Source organism: Hoplias malabaricus, chromosome 1 (genome assembly GCF_029633855.1).
Source record: "Hoplias malabaricus isolate fHopMal1 chromosome 1, fHopMal1.hap1, whole genome shotgun sequence".
Lineage (NCBI taxonomy): Eukaryota > Metazoa > Chordata > Actinopteri > Characiformes > Erythrinidae > Hoplias > Hoplias malabaricus.
The window spans coordinates 65,462,143-65,483,355 of record NC_089800.1 but is presented as its reverse complement, the minus strand read 5'-3'; the positions used below and the strand labels follow the sequence as shown (position 1 = coordinate 65,483,355).

The following is a 21,213-nucleotide window of genomic DNA, read 5'->3' as shown; positions in this document are numbered from 1 at the left end:
TGTGTGATTTTGGTGATCAGATCAAATTCAAATTTTACTTCCCCATCTGCATATCCATTTTGCATTCACATTAACAATTGTAATGAGATTACAATCCAGTCATTCATTCATCATCCTACGGAGATGTGCGTTTACACTTTAATATTTAAAATGTGGCATATCCTTTCACATCTGTGAAGGCACAATTTTAAAGGCGGTTTTCAGGATTGAACAATCAAAAATTTCGAAGAATATTTCCTCACCATTTGGAAGGTCTTCGGTCTGTTTGCTGACAACCTGTTTAATGTGTTTAGGAAACCCTAATGTCAGTAAACACGCTTAAAACGAAGTGGCTATGGATTTTGTTAAATTCAATGCTTGTACATGTCTCCTCGATGCTGCTCCAAACCCACTTCTTAAAAAATCTTCTGCCATTTTATTCAGCCCCATTTCCCATCTCATTAATATGTCTCTTGCCTCAGGTCATGTCCCCACAGGCCTTAAAACATCTGCCATCACATCCATTCTCAAAAAACCTGGTCTGAACACAGCCAACCTTGATCATTTCCAACCTATTTCTAACCTCTCCTTTTTATCTAACCTGTTAGAAAGGGTGGTGTCCATTCATTTACAGTCATTCCTGATGGAAAGTAACCTTTTTGAGCCTTTTCAGGCTGGCTTCTGCACAAAGCAATGATATCCTACTCGCTGCTGAATCTGGTGCACTCAGTATCCTCCTTCTCTTAGATTTGAGTGCAGCATTTAGTTAGTCACAGCATACTCATTTCCTGTCTCTCTGCTATTGGCATAACCGGCACAGCATTTTCCTGGTTCATTTCCTACGTTATCAATAGATCTCATTTTGTTGCTCTTGGTACAAATCTCCCCCTAGTCCTATTACACAAGGTGTTCCCCAAGGGTCAGTTCTAGGCTCTATACTATTCATCATCTGCATACTGCCACTTGGTCAGATCATCCACAGCCATGGTCTTAATTACCATTGCTATGCAGATGATACTCAAATATACGTGAGCACCAAATATACCTCCACTCGGCCCTTATTTCACGCGTTTGGGATCTGAGGCACTGAATGCATGCCAACTTTGTGAAATTCGCCGCAGAAAAAACTTGCTCATTGGCCCTTGTTCCACTCTATCAAAAATTTCTGATACTACACTTAACTTTGATGGTGTGGCTGTAAAAACTTCTCCAGTTGTTCGCAATTTAGGTGTACATCTTGGCTCCTTTCTTTTCTTCAAAGCTCATATTAAGGCCCTAACCTAAACATACTTTTTCCATCTACCATACACTCGCTTCAGTATGTTTAGAACTCTGCTGCTAAAGTTCTCACCTATTCAAAAAAATGAGGTCAGATCACCCCTGTTCTTCATCAGCTTCACTGGCTACCCATTTCACTTAATATTCAGTTCTCCTGCTCACATACTGCCTACCTTTCTGATTTTTGCACCCCCACTGTCCTATAAGATCATTGAGGTCCTCTGAGAGAAGTCTTTTGTATTGATGTATTTTTGCTGTTTCAACCCACTTTAAATTTGGGAGGAAAGAGCGAATGTGCTACAAAACTAAACAACTTGAGTTATAAATGAGTTTCTGTGGTTATTCTAACAGTGAATAAATACGTACAGTTAAGTTAAACTACACCCATGTACAAAAAAAAAGTGTTGTTTTTTTTCTCTCCCTTTCTCCCCAACATACTGGTCCATCTTAAAAGATGCAGAGCTTCTGGACATAAACAAACCTGAGAGAACTGCTGTTCCCCACAATCATAGAAACAAGGTTGACCCATAATTCTGCATGGATTACAACAGGAAGTTAAACATACCTGTCACCCATTGAAAAGAATTGGTGCCTTATGACATGAAAATCACTATATCTGAAAGCCCAAGCTGTTGAAAAGCTAAAATCCTATAACATGAAAGGATGGGAAAACTTTTCATTTTCAGAAAAAGCAATTGGGATTCTCAGTTCTCACACCATTACAGAATGTTGTTTAAAGTATAGGTGATACAACACAGTGGAAAATATGCCCCTGTCCTAAATTATTTGTAATATCTTGCTGGCGTCAAACTCAGAATGGGTTTCCTTTGTTTAGAAAATGTTCTTTATGATCAACATTAAAAATGTTGTCTTTTTACTTTTTTCAGTTTAAATAGTGTTTCATGATTTGCACAGAATCACATTTTGATTTTATTTACAATTTCCACAGTGTTCCATCTGTTTTTGGAAAATGTGTTTATATATTAACATCACTCAACTTTTATATTTGAGTTTTACTGCATTTCATTGTTTTAAACAAGGCAGCAGTCTTATTCACAACATACTCAGCAACACACAGTCATAGAGAGGCTTGTCTGAAATTTTAAATATGACCTTTCTTGTGTTCCCAGGCTTTTTCTCACTTCGTGATTGATCATCTCTCGATCTAAACTTTATTGAGAAAAATATGGCATTCTCAAAAGCTGTTAAATATGCAAAGTCAAGAAATTGTGGTCAAATATCTGGTATTGATGCCTCATATAAATGACAGTTCAACACACAGTTTTCAATTGTAGCGCGCAAATACTCTCACATGCTATATTATTTGTTCTGACCACTCAAATCTCACTTTCTTCATTTAATTACTCTTCTGAAAGCTGCATTAAAGTTGTTTCACACTAGTGAAGTGTTGTCAGTTACATTGTGCCTTTATAAGGGAATCCAGGTCTAAGCTGCATTTATCTACGTATATCCTTTATTTATTTGTTCGTTTGTTTGCTGTTAAGTTATCTTGTGGTACAGATACATTTTTACATACTGAATGCACTCAGTAGTGGACATTCATTTATGTTAAATTATTTTAGGTTAAAAAAAAATGTGTCTGCCATATATCTTAAACAAATTATTTCATCTGAAACTCTTCTTTTAGACTGCAGCAGTAGAAGAGATGGAAATGGGACGACCTCTGGACAGTAGCACATTAAAACACAAAAGAAAAACAAGAGCTTCCATCACTAGCCAGGTGAGACTTTGAACTGAGTGGCCTACAAGAACATGCAAATTCAACACCACAGGTAACACAGATAAGCGTGCAAATAAAATTGAACGAGTATTCACAATATATGTAATATATACTGCGTACATTATAAGTATGTATGTAGTATACAAACATTAAAGAAGAACTGTAAAATGTCAATTTAATATGATATGAAAGAATTGGTAATAATATTACTTGATGATTTTTTTTCCCAAGGGTTCATGCGGCAGTTGTCCATCTGTTCTCGACTCCTCCGAAGTTTCCACGGAGATGGGACGACGCTCTCGGTTCCCCCGACCGGAGGTGGAGATCGCCTTCAGCTCGCTACAACCAGATCGCTTTGCCCTAAAACGGCATGGAGATGAGTCGGCCGTCACAGTGAAAATCTCCAGAAGTGCTCGCAAGAGAAAGAGTGCAGAGATGGAAAAGGTATGAAATCAGACACAGCATCAAACCAGAGATAAACATACCAAAACTGAGGTAGTCACATTTAAACATGCTACAAAACTGGCAATAAAATCTCTCTGTTCTTCACAATAAGGGATAAAGACATTTAAATTTATGTCAGCTTCATTCATTAAAAAAAACATACTGTATATACTTACATAGTCTAGGACAAAAAACTTAGATACCTGTTAATTCATAGTTTTTGTTCTCTTGAAATGTTCCTCATAGTGCTGTTTAAATACATTTGATTTGAGTACAAGAGTGCCCTCTGACCTAAAGTGACATTAATTTAATTACTATTTATTACCTCAGTTCTTACTCGTTTTTTAATTAATCTTGCTTAAACATACTGTTTAAATTCAGTTTGCAACAGAAGGGTAATGGTTATTTCTTTAAGCAGGTGTGTGTTTGTGCATTTGGGAAAGAACAGAACACAAGATGAGGCATTACTCAAATACAGCATCTGGCACCAAACACTGACATGAAAAAAAAATAATTAATTAAATAAAAATATTCTAGTTAGTTGTTGGGATTGGTATTATTGGTTATTCATGTGTAAATTATAGAATAATGTAAAACCAATTTAAACATACATAATGTTTATTAGAGATGGCCCAAGCAACTGGAGTACTGGTGTTTTTGTTATATTTATCTCATAATTTTCTATGTGAAATAAATGGTAAATTGAGAATTAAAATGAATGAAAGCAGCATGTTAAAATTTAATTGGAGATGGTGATAGAGGAAAAACAACAATTACACTCTTAATGTCTTTGTTTTCCATAAAACTAATTGAATGAGTGACTAAAACTGAGACCTGTATGGAAACATATTGCCAAACCATTTTTAATAAATTGGTGTAGGTTGTTATGTTATATTTTATGTTTTGAAAATAGTATTTAATAATTTATAGTGGGAGTTCAGTTTAGTATTTTAAGTAATTTTTGAGGAATGCTTAGTATTAAGTTTGTAAAAATCTGTTTTAATCTACCAGATCAATTCTTGTACAGTGTGGATTATGTAAATATTTATTTATTTTATTGATTGAATTAATAATTGTACAGATGAATATAAGCATAAAGAAGGACTGTAGTGTGCACATACAATTCACTTATAACAGCTCAGTTATTAAGGTGATGGGTGTTCTGAAGCAAGTACAATAATGGCTTTTACAGTGATAGTATACTCAGCTTGAGAGAGTTATTACTGGCAGCACATTAAGGTTCTGTTTGCTCTTAAATGAACACATGCATGGTTCACTAACACATACTATATATAACCTCTGTTAGGTAAATTACCAGACACCTTTGACAATGTGTATTAGTTGTTACAAGCTTTTTGTTAAATATCATTCCTTTTCTCTCCATCGAGTGAAACACATCCATAGCTTATCTCAAGATTTTTGAATTCTCACAGTGTGACACTTCTTTCATGGTGTGGTTGTCCCTGGCAACCGAGTTTACAACATGCCACCCACTCCTTTGAAGCAAGTGTCCAATTGTGTCTTTAATTTAATGACTCTGTGTTATTGTTTTTGGCTGCATTTGTGTTCTTCAAGAAAAGAGGCAGCACCAGAAAATTCAAGATAAAACCCAACCCAGCAACAACACAATCCATTTCTCAGGTACCCTGTCCACCAAAATAGTCATCAGGGATGATTTTTCTTGAGGCTTTTATAATGTAAACTATGCAGTGTTTTTAAAGACAGGGCTTTACTCGGCAATAACAGACCAGACCACCTTTTCAAAGCATTAAAAAAAACATACCAAAGACACAGTGTCATGGTTGCAAAGCACTATACTTACAAAGAATCAGAAAGTGAGTGTAGGGTTTCCAGGTCCAGCAAAAATCTATAGCCCATGCATTATAAGTCCATGCTGCTGTTAATGGCAAAATCTACAATTGTGGGGAATTGTAATTATCTCTGGTTTGTTTACTTTCAGAAGCTCCACATCTTTTAAAGGGGACATCTATAATGGTGGGGAAAAGCTGTTATTTTTGGTTTGTTTGCATCCAGAAGCTCCACATCTTTTAAAGTGGAGTGGTATGTTTGATGGGGAAAAAACAACTGTTGTTTCTATGTAGCTGAAGTTTAACTTGTTTATAAAATCGTATTCACTATTTGAATTACCACAGAAATTAACTTGTTTATTTTTATAGAGAATTTTTAAATGCAGTTAGCCATCTCCTAAACTTGGAGACATTACACTTTAAGTAATCTGAAAAAGCAAAAATTAGTCAATATTACCCACCTGTGGGGCAGGAATATTCTCATTTCAGTTTGTGCTTTTCAACTTTTGGAGTTCTCTTCATTGTCTAAAAAGTTCCAGATCAGTGCCTTTCCTGTGATGAGGCTTTGCTAGGATTTTCAATGTTTGGAGGGCTCTTTGCTGTTTCTCTGCCATGAGCAGAAAGAGAGGAAGTCTAGATTGTCTGATCAAGCAAATTAGATTTTTTTTAATCATTTACTGATAAGGTTTTGTAAAAACATTAGACTGGTTTCCAGCATGCAAAGAGACTAGAAGGCTAACAAATGGAGGATATATCAGAATTTTATAAAAAAGTTTTTTTTGATTACAATCATAGATGTTCCCTTTAATTATGAGCATTAGCTCTTAAAATGCACTTGTCTATTTTGTCATTTACCCATGGCTGCATCAATACTTTATTTTGCTTATAGCCAGCTAAATCTGCCAGCAAACTACTAAATGTGAGTGAGTCTAAACCACTTTAAGTGGAGCTATTAAGATGATTTTTAATATGCTCATGTACATTGTTTGTTTGTTATCACAGTAAACTTATTTATTTATTATTATTAATAATATAAAGATAAATAATATAGATAAATCCTGACCATATTTTTAACTGTCAATTTTGGTTCCTAAGCAAACAGTGAAAGAAATTTTAACTCTCTACTTTTTCAAAAGGTGACAAGGAACACTTGAATGTAAATACTGGTTTTTACTATACACAAATGAAATTAATTACTTTACTTTTCTCACCAAATTAAACACCTAATGCCCTGTGCATAAAACACAATATTACTATACCAAATCATTGAGCCCTCAGGAAAAATCACTCTTAGACCAGTGGACATTTCATTAACAAGTCTTAAGCCGTCTATCATTCCATAATCCAGACTCCTCGCTGTCAACCTCTTCATTAAATTGTCATTTTTAATTATTGGTGATTGGGTGAAATGGGTTACATTTGTGCTACAATTTCTTTTAATGGTTTAATGACTTCACCAGATCTACTTATTCTGCATTTTCATGGCAGAAACACATTTGGTACAGTTTTTACTGATCTGCTGATCTAGATTGATTGATTGTGCTTTTGTAGAAATTAGGTAAAGTTTGAAAAATGAAAGCAAGACAGTGATTTTATCTTACATTTGTGGCATGGTGATTTTTCTGTAATTAATAAATATAGCCACGCTATATGGTGGATCAGCTCTATGGGGAGGGCACAAACTGCTTCATTACTTAACTTATGTGAGTACTTTATCAATGTAATGTGAATAAAACATAATAATTTTGAATATTTATTTCTGGTGTGGTGTCTGACATATAAATGGTTTTATGGCTTTATTGGAGTAGAGTCTGGTCTCCGTTGAAAAAGGGCAGCTCACCATTTTGTGAAATACATTCAGGAGGCTAGGTCTGACAGATGAACACTGGTTCCATCCCCTTATTTCTCTGCTCTAAGCAGCAGCATGTCATCAGCTTTTACAGAATGTGTCCCAGCTGCAGAACCACTGTCAGAAGGGGAAAGAGGAAGAGGGAAGAGAGTGCAATCAGTTCAGCTTTAACCGCATTTCACTCCCCATCATTTCTTTTATTGACCACATCTGACTTGGTTTTTCACACCCATGATTGGGGAGGATGTTGAAAATGAGAAAAATGAGCCCAGGTGTGTGTGTGTTCATTTGTACATTTTCAGAGCACGATGTAGGGAAACCAAGGCTAGCCTAAAATATTAGGACAAACCTAGGCAAGAGAATATCTATAATAATGTTTATTTTAATCATGTGTTTTGCCTACTTTAGTCCTGATATTTTAGGCCTCTGCATGATAAAATATTGTGTAGCCTAAATCTAGACAACAATCTTTATATATTTTCAATCAAATTTTCCGTTCTGAGCAACATTTTAACATCAGTTCATTTTTATAAAAAAGGAAAGCCATTTTGACACCAAATAATCTGTTACATCCCATCCACTCCTCCATTTCTTATTTCCTAACTTTCTTTCTTCCAATTTAATCAGTTCTTCAAATTGTTTAACTCTCTCTCCCCATCTCTTTGTCTCAGGATGGGGTGGAGATGGAGAACAGGAGAAACATTAGGAGCAGGGTCACACCTAGACTTCCAGCTCACCAGGAGGAAGAGGTGAGAATAAGAGCAAAAGTAAATGTATCTTACCTTATAATCCATATCAAATATGAAATCTACTGCTGTGTGATTATGGTTCTGTAATGCTGGGAGTTTTGGACTGGACTGATTATATGTGTGTTAAGAGAAATAAGATCTAAAGTGGAGTGGTGTGGGGATTTGATGGAATTCAGCCACATGAACTTTTGTGAGATCAGATATTCATTATTGTCGTTATTGAATGATTATTACTAGATTCCAACATATACCATATGTACTGGATTGAGCTCCATTGGCTCCAGACAACAGACTGCTACACAACCCAATCCTGTGGGCTTTATAATGCTCTATTATTGCCTTTGAAATTGAATACGGTAAACATAGTCTTGTGCAGCTGCTCCATAATGACTTGTTTAATTGAATGAGTTTCTATAGAAATTACAATTTTGTTTACATAAAGCAATATAGTATTTTTATCTTAAATATACAGCTTCAAGATCATTGCGCTGTTCCACTGACCTGTTATATGGAGAATAGTTTGTAGCTAAGCAATTACCACAGGTGCACCGCTAGAAATTTTTTAGGCCCTTTGAATGTTGGTGAGTTTTTAAAGATTTGGTTTCATACATTAAAATCTTTTCCATTTAGAGCTCAAAAATATAAATCTAGAATCAAGGGGTTTAAGAGCTAAGAACAGAATTTGGACACACTTCGGCCTGCGTCCCTTCAGCTGTGTACACCACTACGGCTTAAACACCACTCACTGCGATGTGTAGCCAAGCCGGGCTCAACATTACTGTTTACTGGACAATCAGACAGAAAATTATTGGGATAATTTATTATAATTTATTATGGAGGAATTTCTTTGTCCCCTATTTCTTTAATTTTCTGATATTTTACAATCCTGTATCCTTCCACTGTTTCAGCATATCAACATATACTGAACATGTGTTGAGTTGTGTGGAGTAGGGGTGTGACTTGATTTCATAATATAGATTTAATTTCACAATTATAGGTGGAACCCAGGAGAAAAAAAGAGGAAAAAAAACACAAAAACAGTTCTGACAGTGATATATTATAAGGAGCTGAATTAATTAAACAATTCATTAATGAAACAAGGTGTCCACAAATCCTGGACTTACATTGCATTTATTAATTTTTTTTCAGTCCCCTGCCCTGGTGAAAAATTCTGGCTCCCAGTCCAGTCTGCGATCAAAAAAGGAGGGAACACTGCAGAAAATTGGAGGATTTCTCCACAATTCTCCAACTTTCCTTGGCAGTAAAGGTATTTCTCTTTACATGAAAATAGTATATAAAGGAACAATGCTTTCTATTTCCATTACCATACATCTGCTCAAAAGTCCATTTCCTAACTAACCCTATTAATAGTCGGAATTTTGAGAGTTTTAATGTGATTGTATTCTAGATAATTAACCAAACATTTTTTGTAAAGTTACAACACATTTAAATGTCTGTCCATGTGACTTTAAACACCACATTTGGTTACATAAAGACCAGGTTTGTTAAAGAGATGTGTAAGTGTTGAGAACTTTGTAAATGTTTAAAGAAACTTCACTTGATACAAAATGTTCTTCAATTTAAAAGGTTATAAATATATTTCGCAAATAAATGGCATGAGGTTCATCTCTGGTATATTTTTGGTTTTAGTTGTATTGGAAAATATTTTTGAAGCAACAGTAAATTGCTTCAGTATATAGCAGTCACAGAAAAGATGAAATGTACTGCTCTGCAGCAGTTGCGCATGAGTTACATGTCAGCATGCCCAATGACTAATGTCTACTAGAGGGTATAAAGCCTCCCAGCTTTGGGGTGAGGGCAATGGAACCGTGTTCCCTGGAGGCAAATTTATAGGCATGTGGCTTCCCAAAGTCATCCTTGATAACTGAGCCCCGGCTAATTTGTTAAAGGAATTGGCAGCACATTTTTAACTCTCTACCATTGATTAGCTGTTACCGCTTTTCTTGATTTACAAACACATTGCTGAACAAATTCAGGCCTCTAACAGAATAAATCTGATGCTGAATGGACTTTATAGGATCTCACTTAATTCTAAACATACTTGAACTGTAGGTTTATTCCTACCTATGGTTTATTATTAGGCAGAATATTCCAGTTTTCAATCTTTAGAAAAGTAATTCCATACTTTTAAACATGGGAATAGTCCTCTAAAATGGTATTTTCCTCTGTACTTTCTTGTGTAGCCAAGAAGATCATGGGATTGATGAGTGGGAAATCTCCAGATGAGGGAGACCCCTTGGGTCTTAAATGCCACAAAAGGAAAGTCTACAGACCAAACATCTCTTCTCCTATGGACATACCAGCTCACCAGGTACTCCTCAATTTCATAGGCTCTATTTTATATACTTTTTTCTTTTTCTTTTTTGGACATATTTCACCATAGAAACAACTCTCACAAGGTTTTAAAATTTAATGAATACAGTTGGACCAGTTCACCAGCGTTTCTTGTTTTCCTAGAAGATTTTTCTTCTAGCAATGACTCTAACGCTGATATATATAGAATGAAAGTTGATATATATAGAATGAACTTTGATATATATAGAATGAACGCTGATATATACAGAATGAAAGCTGATATATATAGAATGAAAGTTGATATATATAGAATGAACGCTGATATATATAGAATGAAAGTTGATATATATAGAATGAACGCTGATATATGTAGAATGAACTTTGATATATATAGAATGAACTTTGATATATATAGAATGAACGCTGATATATATAGAATGAAAGTTGATATATATAGAATGAACGCTGATATATACAGAATGAAAGCTGATATATATAGAATGAAAGCTGATATATATAGAATGAAAGCTGATATATATAGAATGAACTTTGATATATATATAGAATGAAAGTTGATATATATAGAATGAACTTTGATATATATAGAATGAAAGCTGATATATATAGAATGAACGCTGATATATATAGAATGAACGCTGATATATATAGAATGAAAGTTGATATATATAGAATGAACTTTGATATATATAGAATGAACGCTGATATATATAGAATGAAAGTTGATATATATAGAATGAACTTTGATATATATAGAATGAACACTGATATATATAGAATGAACGCTGATATATATAGAATGAAAGCTGATATATATAGAATGAACTTTGATATATATAGAATGAAAGCTGATATATATAGAATGATCTTTGATATATATAGAATGAACGCTGATATATACAGAATGAAAGCTGATATATATAGAATGAACTTTGATATATATAGAATGAACTTTGATATATATAGAATGAAAGCTGATATATATAGAATGAAAGCTGATATATATAGAATGATCTTTGATATATATAGAATGAACGCTGATATATATAGAATGAAAGTTGATATATATAGAATGAACTTTGATATATATAGAATGAAAGCTGATATATATAGAATGAACGCTGATATATATAGAATGAAAGCTGATATATATAGAATGAACTTTGATATATATAGAATGAAAGTTGATATATATAGAATGAACTTTGATATATATAGAATGAACGCTGATATATATATAGAATGAACGCTGATATATATAGAATGAACGCTGATATATATAAAATGAAAGCTGATATATATAGAATGAACATTGTTATATATAGAATGAAAGCTGACATACAGGGGTTGGACAATGAAACTAATACATTATTGTTGTCTAAAACCAGGTGTTTTAGTTTCATTGTCCAACCCCTGTATGTCAGCTTTCATTCTATATATATCAGCGTTCATTCTATATATATCAGCGTTCATTCTATATATATCAATGTTCATTCTATATATATCAATGTTCATTCTATATATATCAGCTTTCATTCAAATATATCAGCGTTCATTCTATATATATCAAAGTTCATTCTATATATATCAGCGTTCATTCTATATATATCAAAGTTCATTAAATATTTCCTGTTTGGCTTGCCATATGGTATATATGTAGAATGAACTTTGATATATATAGAATGAACTTTGATATATATAGAATGAACGCTGATATATATAGAATGAAAGTTGATATATATAGAATGAACTTTGATATATATAGAATGAACGCTGATATATACAGAATGAAAGCTGATATATATAGAATGAAAGTTGATATATATAGAATGAACGCTGATATATATAGAATGAAAGTTGATATATATAGAATGAACGCTGATATATGTAGAATGAACTTTGATATATATAGAATGAACTTTGATATATATAGAATGAACGCTGATATATATAGAATGAAAGTTGATATATATAGAATGAACGCTGATATATACAGAATGAAAGCTGATATATATAGAATGAAAGCTGATATATATAGAATGAAAGCTGATATATATAGAATGAACTTTGATATATATATAGAATGAAAGTTGATATATATAGAATGAACTTTGATATATATAGAATGAAAGCTGATATATATAGAATGAACGCTGATATATATAGAATGAACGCTGATATATATAGAATGAAAGTTGATATATATAGAATGAACTTTGATATATATAGAATGAACGCTGATATATATAGAATGAAAGTTGATATATATAGAATGAACTTTGATATATATAGAATGAACACTGATATATATAGAATGAACGCTGATATATATAGAATGAAAGCTGATATATATAGAATGAACTTTGATATATATAGAATGAAAGCTGATATATATAGAATGATCTTTGATATATATAGAATGAACGCTGATATATACAGAATGAAAGCTGATATATATAGAATGAACTTTGATATATATAGAATGAACTTTGATATATATAGAATGAAAGCTGATATATATAGAATGAAAGCTGATATATATAGAATGATCTTTGATATATATAGAATGAACGCTGATATATATAGAATGAAAGTTGATATATATAGAATGAACTTTGATATATATAGAATGAAAGCTGATATATATAGAATGAACGCTGATATATATAGAATGAAAGCTGATATATATAGAATGAACTTTGATATATATAGAATGAAAGTTGATATATATAGAATGAACTTTGATATATATAGAATGAACGCTGATATATATATAGAATGAACGCTGATATATATAGAATGAACGCTGATATATATAAAATGAAAGCTGATATATATAGAATGAACATTGTTATATATAGAATGAAAGCTGACATACAGGGGTTGGACAATGAAACTAAAACACCTGGTTTTAGACAACAATAATGCATTAGTGTGGTGTAGGGCCTCCTTTTGTGGCCAATACAGCAGCAATTTGTCTTGAGAAAGTCCTGTACAGTGGTCAGAGGGATTTTAAGCCATTCTTCTTGCAGGATAGTGGCCAGGTCACTACGTGATGCTGGTGGAGGAAAACGTTTCCTGACTCGCTCCTCCGAAACACCCCAAAGTGGCTCAATAATATTTAGATCTGGTGACTGTGCAGGCCATGGGAGATGTTCAACTTCACTTTCCTGTTCATCAAACCAATCTTTCACCAGTCTTGCTGTGTGTATTCGTGCATTGTCATCCTGATACACGGAATCGCCTTCAGGATACAATGTTTGAACCATTGAATGCACATGGTCCTCCAGAATGGTTCGGAAGTCCTTGGCCATGATCATTCTATATATATCAGCGTTCATTATATATCCCCCATACTCAAATAGCGGCCTCCTGGCCTTTTTAGGCCCATTGGTCATCTATTTCTGGCACGAGAGCTGTTTTGAAAAGTTTTTTTTTATTATGATTTTTTTTTTCAATCGCGCTGTCCGCTCTTATTTTGAAATCGCGCACCGCGAGGCTGGTGATTGCCTCCATGGCAACAATAAACAGATAGCAGTAAAGTCTTCGGAAACGAGACAGTCATTCTATATATATCAAAGTTCATTCTATATATATCAGCGTTCATTCTATATATATCAAAGTTTATTCTATATATATCAACTTTCATTCTATATATATCAAAGTTCATTAAATATTTCCTGTTTGGCTTGCCATAATATGTATATATATATATATATATATATATATATATATATATATATATATATATATATATATATATATATATATATATATATAAGTTTTCTCTGAAAGTTTTCACTTTTGAGGTACAAATTGTGTTTTTTGGTCTTCTAGCAAGGCTAAGACTTAAACCAATTTTTCTTTGTTGGTCAAAAGCATTTAATTGTCAAAATAATTTTACTTGACATTCAAGAATAAGAGGAAACCTTATCACTGATTAATTAGGGTTGCAAAGGGGTGCAAAATTTCCAGTAAATTACCGGTAGCTTTCTACAGGAACTTTAGCTCAGGAACTTGGGAATATTCCAAAATGTAAAGTTCTTCCATGGAAATTTTGGGAACTTTGGGGAATTTATGGATTTATGATTAATTTATTGGAATTAATAGGAAATATTGTATAATTTAAAGGAAGTATATCATACACTATCATCAATGTACAGCTTTTTCTCAACAGCAGACATGAAGGCATAATAATACAAATAATAAACTATGACACAGTTAGTTGCAAGCAGAACTTGCTTAATTCTTTCACTGAACAATGAAGAGTTCAATCAAAAAACAATCAAAAGAAACTCATGCCCCCGCCACCCACCCCCTTAAAAAGCTTCTCAAATCTGGCTGCTACATGTTCTGCATTTTTGCTTAATAGTTCCAGGCTTCTTCCTGAACCTCTGTATCCTCCATGTGTGCTTTCAGTAGTGGTGAGTGTCAGGTTTCTAGAATTCATCTGGACATATGCTGTACATGAATGAACAGTGCATGCAGTGTGTGTGTTCTCAATAGCCTTGTGCCATGTGCCTGGGATTATAATCAATTTGCTGTAATTATAATTACCTGTAAATTCCCATTAATTCCCATGGTAAATTTAAAAACTTTGAAAATTCCCAGAATTTTGCAACCCTATTACTGATTAAAATTTGAAGATCGCCAGGTTCTTGGAGAATCCTATAATAGTATTCACACAACCTACAGCTGATAAGACAAATCTCAGATGTGTCTAAGATGACCAATGATCATCTTAGTGAACTGGCATTTACAGATGGGAAATAGAATGGAAAGCATTTTTAACAGATTAGGCAAGTCTCTTTCTTGGAAAGCTGTTCTGGACTTTTTTTGACAAATATCTATGGCAACATTCAACCATTCTTTACAAGAAAAAAATGCCACATAATCACTGAGGTACAAGCAGTCTGTGTTGCAACACAAATCTTCCAGGTGTAGAAAGAGGAAAATAATACTAACGTTTTAGCATAGTTTCTTTGGTCTAGAACTAGTGCTCACCTCAGGTTGTTTTGAAGGTGGTTTAAATGGCTGTTCTTTAAGACATGAGCATATGTCTTGATTAAAAGTGGACTGAGTATTCTGTGGAAATGTTCTGGCTTTTTTTTTTTTTTTTTGAAGCAGCTCTGCTGTTCATGGTCCTCCTACCCTGTTAGCAAGCCTCACTTTACAGCCACCATCCCTTCTCCCTGAGGCAGTTCTGCCTTGTTAGGCATGTGCTGTCATGATTTGTGACACTGTTCCACTTGACACAATATAATTTTTTCTGCTGTTTCTGTGACTGTCACATGGACTGTTCACACATCAGCATTTTGAGCACTTTTTTACAACCTGCTAAATGATTCATGAACTAAATTTACTTTTAAATGCCTTATGTTTGCAAACAAATCACATTGAAAATAACTCTTAATATATGACAAGACATGTATTGACATCTGCTCATTCAAATTTTTTCTAAATTTGAGGTTCATAATAGGAAGATTTCTCCTTATGCTACTCTTTTTGGAAGCCTTTATACTAGATGTTGGATCAGATTCCGCGAGGATTTGATTGCATTCAGCCACAGGCTCTGGTTTTGGATGATTAGCTCTGGATATTACACTCGAACTGTTTAAGGTACTTGATGGCACTCCATCACTAGAACAGTTCCCCTGTTCTACTTTTTCATTTTAGAGTGCTAATTTAATCTTTGTTTGGCATTGGGAATGATGACTTCATAAAGATAATGTCAAATTATTTGTCATTGTACAACATACAATGAATGTGTCTTCTGCATTTAACCCATCTGTGGCAGTGAACACACACGCGCGCACACACACACACACACAGTGCACTAGGGGCTCTAAACACACACCCAAAGCGGTGGGCAGCCATCCCCAGACCTGCATTTGACTTTCACATTCTACTAACCTTTCCGTTTCCATGCTCACATTTTCAGCCCACTGGACTAATCCACTCACCAAATATATACAAGCATACACACTGCTGCTAACGCAATTTGTTCTTCACACACATCCACACAACAAAGCGTACAGCATTTCTGATGCATCTGGAAGACTGTGTATAGACAGATATATCTTCCAGGTGCATCAGAAAAACTGTACGTCCAATCGTGTGAATCACAGTTATTTGCAATATTTCATGTAGTTACATTAATCACAAATATTCTATTTGCTTATATTTACCCCAAAAAAGTTTGGTTCCTCTTGTTTGAAAAAAGTGCTGGGTTTGGTGGTATAACGGTAATATACTCTATTCCATGGTATTTAAAATGTGGACACAATATTAAAATTAGGGCAGTATTTACGATGTTTGTTTTGTGGTCTTTTGCTAATTTACCACAGAGCATGGCAGGCTTCCCCAATAGGTACTTTTAGCACATTATCTCAGGCTTCAGTTCCCCTCTTTATAAGATTAAGTGCAACAAACTGAAAAAAGCAACAACTGTATATGTACATTTTATTGATGCAGAAATATGTATTAAATCTCATAATTTACTCTGACTCTTACCGTTCCCTGCACATCTTGTTCTCTCTTTCACTCATTCATCAGTTTATTTCTTTAAAACCTTGTTGAAGCTGGAATATGGATATATTTTATTTTTTGAGCCAAAAGCTATGCAGCAGTAGGGTTCATTTTCTCCATTAAAACGTCTGTGTCCAAATTTCAACATATTTGAAGCTAATGCTATCCCTGTATTATAATTATTATTATGATTATTATAATAATAATAATAATAATAATAATAATGATTATTATTGTTGTTGTTGTTATTATTATAAATCTTTCATATACAGGGGTTGGACAATGAAACTGAAACACCTGGTTTTAGACCACAATAATTTATTAGTATGGTGTAGGGCCTCATTTTGTGGCCAATACAGCAATTCATCTTGGGAATGACATATACAAGTCCTGCACAGTGGTCAGAGGGATGTTAAGCCATTCTTCTTGCAGGATAGTGGCCAGGTCACTACGTGATGCTGGTGGAGGAAAACGTTTCCTGACTCGCTCCTCCAAAACATCCCAAAGTGGCTCAATAATATTTAGATCTGGTGACTGTGCAGGCCATGGGAGATGTTCAACTTCACTTTCATGGTCATCAAACCAATCTTTCACCAGTCTTGCTGTGTGTATTGGTGCATTGTCATTCTGATACACGGCACCGCCTTTAGGACACAATGTTTGAACCATTGGATGCACATGGTCTTACTGGTGCATTGTGCAATTAATGAAGATTGGCCATCAGCCTGGTGGCCAATTTAGTCATGAATCCTCCCACACTAAAATGACAGGTGTTTCAGTTTCATTGTCTAACCACTGTATCTTTTATGCTTTGCCTTGTAATAACCCTGCTAACATTATGATATAAAAAATTATCCTTGTGAAAAAGCAAAGTCTAACTCCATTTTGTAAATTTATTGCAGATCATTGATCCAGATCCAGAAGAAAAAGACTGTGACAATTTTAATATAAAGAGACAGCTGCGCAACAGAACTCCAAAATAAAAGTCTCTGTGTATTTTTTATTTTTTTTTATTTTTTCTTTTACTCATTCGCACTTTTTGTATTTTCTTTGCACATTTAACTTTTATGATTATTTGTAGATGCAAAAGCACCTTAGGGATCTGTCTTGTAAATCACACCCACTTATTCACAGTTAGGAATTACACCACACAGAGCGCCAATTCTCACAAACTTACATTTACATTTGCTAAATATGGGAAATAACAGAAGTACTATTGTGTTTTGCATCCGTGACATTTGGTGTCTTTGTTTTATTCTGTATTAAATTCCTAGGGTAATCATCTAATGTATTATACTGTTGGTTATTTTATATCATTTTCATTACACTCTTATTATCTTTTACCAAAATATGATATAATATTTTTTGCTGCTGTATTTTTAGAGTGGGATTTAGCTGTATGTTCCAACACAAACCAATATTTGTCTTTGCTGTCTCTGCTGTTTACAGTCTACCATTTGTACATGCTGTCTATCAAATAAACATAAATGCACAAAAGTTTGATGTTTCAGATCTTCACAAAAAATACAGTAGAACATTGAATCCCAAACATTTTTCCTGACGTATCATTTTAATGACATTGTGTATTGTATTCAGAATTTTAAGAACACAACTCAAAGTTAAACTTAACTTGATTTATTGTGTCTTTCAAAATATTTAGTTTACATTTTGATATTAAAATATAAGTGAGAAAATGAGTCCTTTATCCACATCACATTTGTAAACAGCCCAACAATATCAGTCAGTACAGAAAGGCTCAGGCACTATCGCAAATAGCACCCTATTTTATACACAGGGAACATCACAACAAATAAAACTAAGACTACTATATCTAGTACACTAAATGTTAGACACGGATACATGAAGCTTTTTGTTGAATGTAAATGGTTTTATTATCCAACACAATGCATTATTTTGGGTGCAGGAACTGATCTAAGTTGTGCACTACATAGGGGACAAGGTAATATTTTTAAAATTCAACCTTTACTTTGCTGTATGTGGCTTGTGTTTGTAGTTTCTAATGTAATGGAATAAAACATAAGTGTGATAACATGATTACTGAAGCTGGTATACAGCCAGTGTTCTTATAACTAAGCTAGCAGTCTTTTCCCCTCTTATGATACACAGCTGTGTCCCTTTAACCCCCCGATGTGAAGAGGCGGTAAGCTTCTGTATTTTAAAAGCCGTGAGATACTTACCAGCACAGAGTGAAGTGCTGTGTATGAAATAAATACAGACATCCAGAAAATGCACATCTTGCTAATGTTCCATTTGCCCTAGGGTCATTAGTTTGAGAGGCGGTGAACAAGGACCAGCAAATTCTTTCTCTTCCAAAGTAGAAATTTGGCTACTTTGGCCAAATTTCACAATTTTTTTTATATTCATGCTGTGTTTCGAAGCCCCACGATTGGTCCCTAAAATGACAGCCAATTATTTATTCAAATAAGATGTACATTTATTAGAAATGTTACTTAGAAAAAAAAAAAAAATTCCACCGTAAAAATTTTTTTAACGCCATACCATATGGAGCCTTCATTGACATACTTATGCTTTATACTGCGGCATGTCAGTAATAAGTAATAACTACACCAGTCTAAGACTCACGTTCTCATTATTTAAACATGTCACTGTAACAAATGCAGAATGTGGCTTGGCATTATCTTGTTAAAATAAATGTGGAAGTCCCTAAAACCATGAACTTGAAGATAGCATGTTTGCTCCAAAATGTTTTTAAAACTTTCTTTTATTGGTGAGTTCTCATAACAGCCTGATTTTTGTATGTTGCTAACAATCCTGATGGTTCCTGCTCCCTTGGGCCTGGAGAATATAAAATCCATTATTTCGTTTAAACAATCAGAAGCATTTCCACACTTGAGCACAGAGAAGTAGTGATTCTGTACAGTATATAATGGCAGTTCTGGGAAGGGAATTTTTAAATGCATGCTTTTTTTATCCTGTATGAGTGCGCATTGAATCACTAGTGTTTAATGGTAATCACTAATACTTATTTGTAATCACTGATAATTAGTAGAAGTCTTTGTTTTTATGAAGATGAGCTTTTATGAAATGTATGTTGCATTATTTTGTTGTCTCAAAGTGTTTTACTAAGTCTTTTGTAGAAAAGTAATGTGACAGGAGGATATGGGAGTGAAGCTTGAAAGAGTTATACTTCTGCATGCAGGAGATCAATGACGTTTTTCATTCTAACGAGCACGGGATGTAGCTGATTCTTAGAACTCAGTTTCTGCACAAAACTGTTATCTCTTTCTTCCCTTATAGGCAGCTCGGTTACAAAATAACCCCTAATATGGCAATGATGTGTTTACGTGTGTGTTTGTGTGTGTGTAGGTATAAAAAGTGTTTTTCCTTTTGTCAGAGCAGAGTAGAGGGTTAGTGCATGTTTTTAGCTGCTCTCAACAAATTTCACTCAAAGACCACTTTCAGTCTCATTTATTGTTAGTTGATAATTTCCATGACAGTAGATTTTGTAGAGTCTTGCTGTAGCTTTGGCCAGACTGAACAAAAACACATTAGCGATTCTTGCCTGCAGTATAGACTCCCTGCCAATCCTGTTAAAGCTGGTAAGACGTGTTGCCCAATCAGAAAACAGCTTAATTGCTAATTGCTGCTGTGATATTATTGACTATGAAGAAGTGGGTTTTTCAAATGTCTTCAGGAGAAAAAAAATGCACCACCACTTTAACACGTCTCCGTGCCTAATCTAGGATGGCACCCATCTGACTGGTAATTTGAATTAAAGGGCTGCTTGCAACTCTCTGTGATAAGCAAATTTTCAAGGATTTCAGGCCGTGAAGCCGAAGAAGCATAGGCTGGAAAAAAAGAGGTTATGTCTGGTTTGTTACTGTTGCTGTCCACCCTTTCCTTTTCTGCTAAACAATGAGATGGTGGATCTACTTCAACATCATCAGATCTTCAGATGACATTATCTTCTCTTAAAGTCTCAAACTGAATCTGCGGTCATGTCCACATTCATTGCAATATAGTTATATAATTTTTTTAAATTTTATTTAAGTTTTATGTAATTACTTACTTTAAAATAGGGAGGGTTGTGTCAAGAAGGGCATCCAGCATAAATGGTGCGATCGATGGTGCGAATGGTCTGCTGTGGCGACCCCAGACGGGATGGAGCAGCCGAAAGAAGAAGGATAATTAATTACTCTTACGTCAGTAGTAGTCTTCTTAGGGTAGTTCATTGTGACGCTGCCTGGTTATCAATGTCTCTTCCTGATTGGAAATTGGAAGAAGAGACTGATGCCCAGCCTTACACCAGACTTTTTACAAAATTTCACTGCCACAGACAATTTTCCAATGTTGGAATAAAATCATGTAAGTAGCTGTGTGCTCCCATCATCTCAGTTATTTGGTCTGAGGTGGTCAAGAAAACTGTTATAACAGTGTTCATTATCACAGGTTTTTAGTCTTGGCTCATGCAAATAGTGGCCCTATTTGGGTCAGACTTTAGTCTTTTAAAATGTCTTTTTA

General features: G+C 34.2%; 1 protein-coding gene across 3 annotated transcripts in view; it reads left to right on the top strand.

Moving 5' to 3' along the window:
• The window catches only part of kif20ba (kinesin family member 20Ba), a 40,782-nt gene extending 22,585 nt beyond the window's left edge, over window positions 1-18,197 (top strand). For 2 of the 3 annotated variants that reach the window (XM_066670827.1, XM_066670819.1), the window contains exons 29-35: window positions 2,906-2,998; window positions 3,230-3,442; window positions 5,018-5,083; window positions 7,771-7,848; window positions 8,998-9,115; window positions 10,053-10,180; window positions 17,613-18,197. In XM_066670827.1, the coding sequence (XP_066526924.1) occupies window positions 2,906-2,998; window positions 3,230-3,442; window positions 5,018-5,083; window positions 7,771-7,848; window positions 8,998-9,115; window positions 10,053-10,180; window positions 17,613-17,693 (777 nt within the window). In that variant the 3' untranslated portion in view covers window positions 17,694-18,197. The remainder of the gene's footprint in view (window positions 1-2,905; window positions 2,999-3,229; window positions 3,443-5,017; window positions 5,084-7,770; window positions 7,849-8,997; window positions 9,116-10,052; window positions 10,181-17,612) is intronic. The other variant, XM_066670836.1, reaches the window with a different exon arrangement.
• Window positions 18,198-21,213: the final 3,016 nt, after the last annotated feature.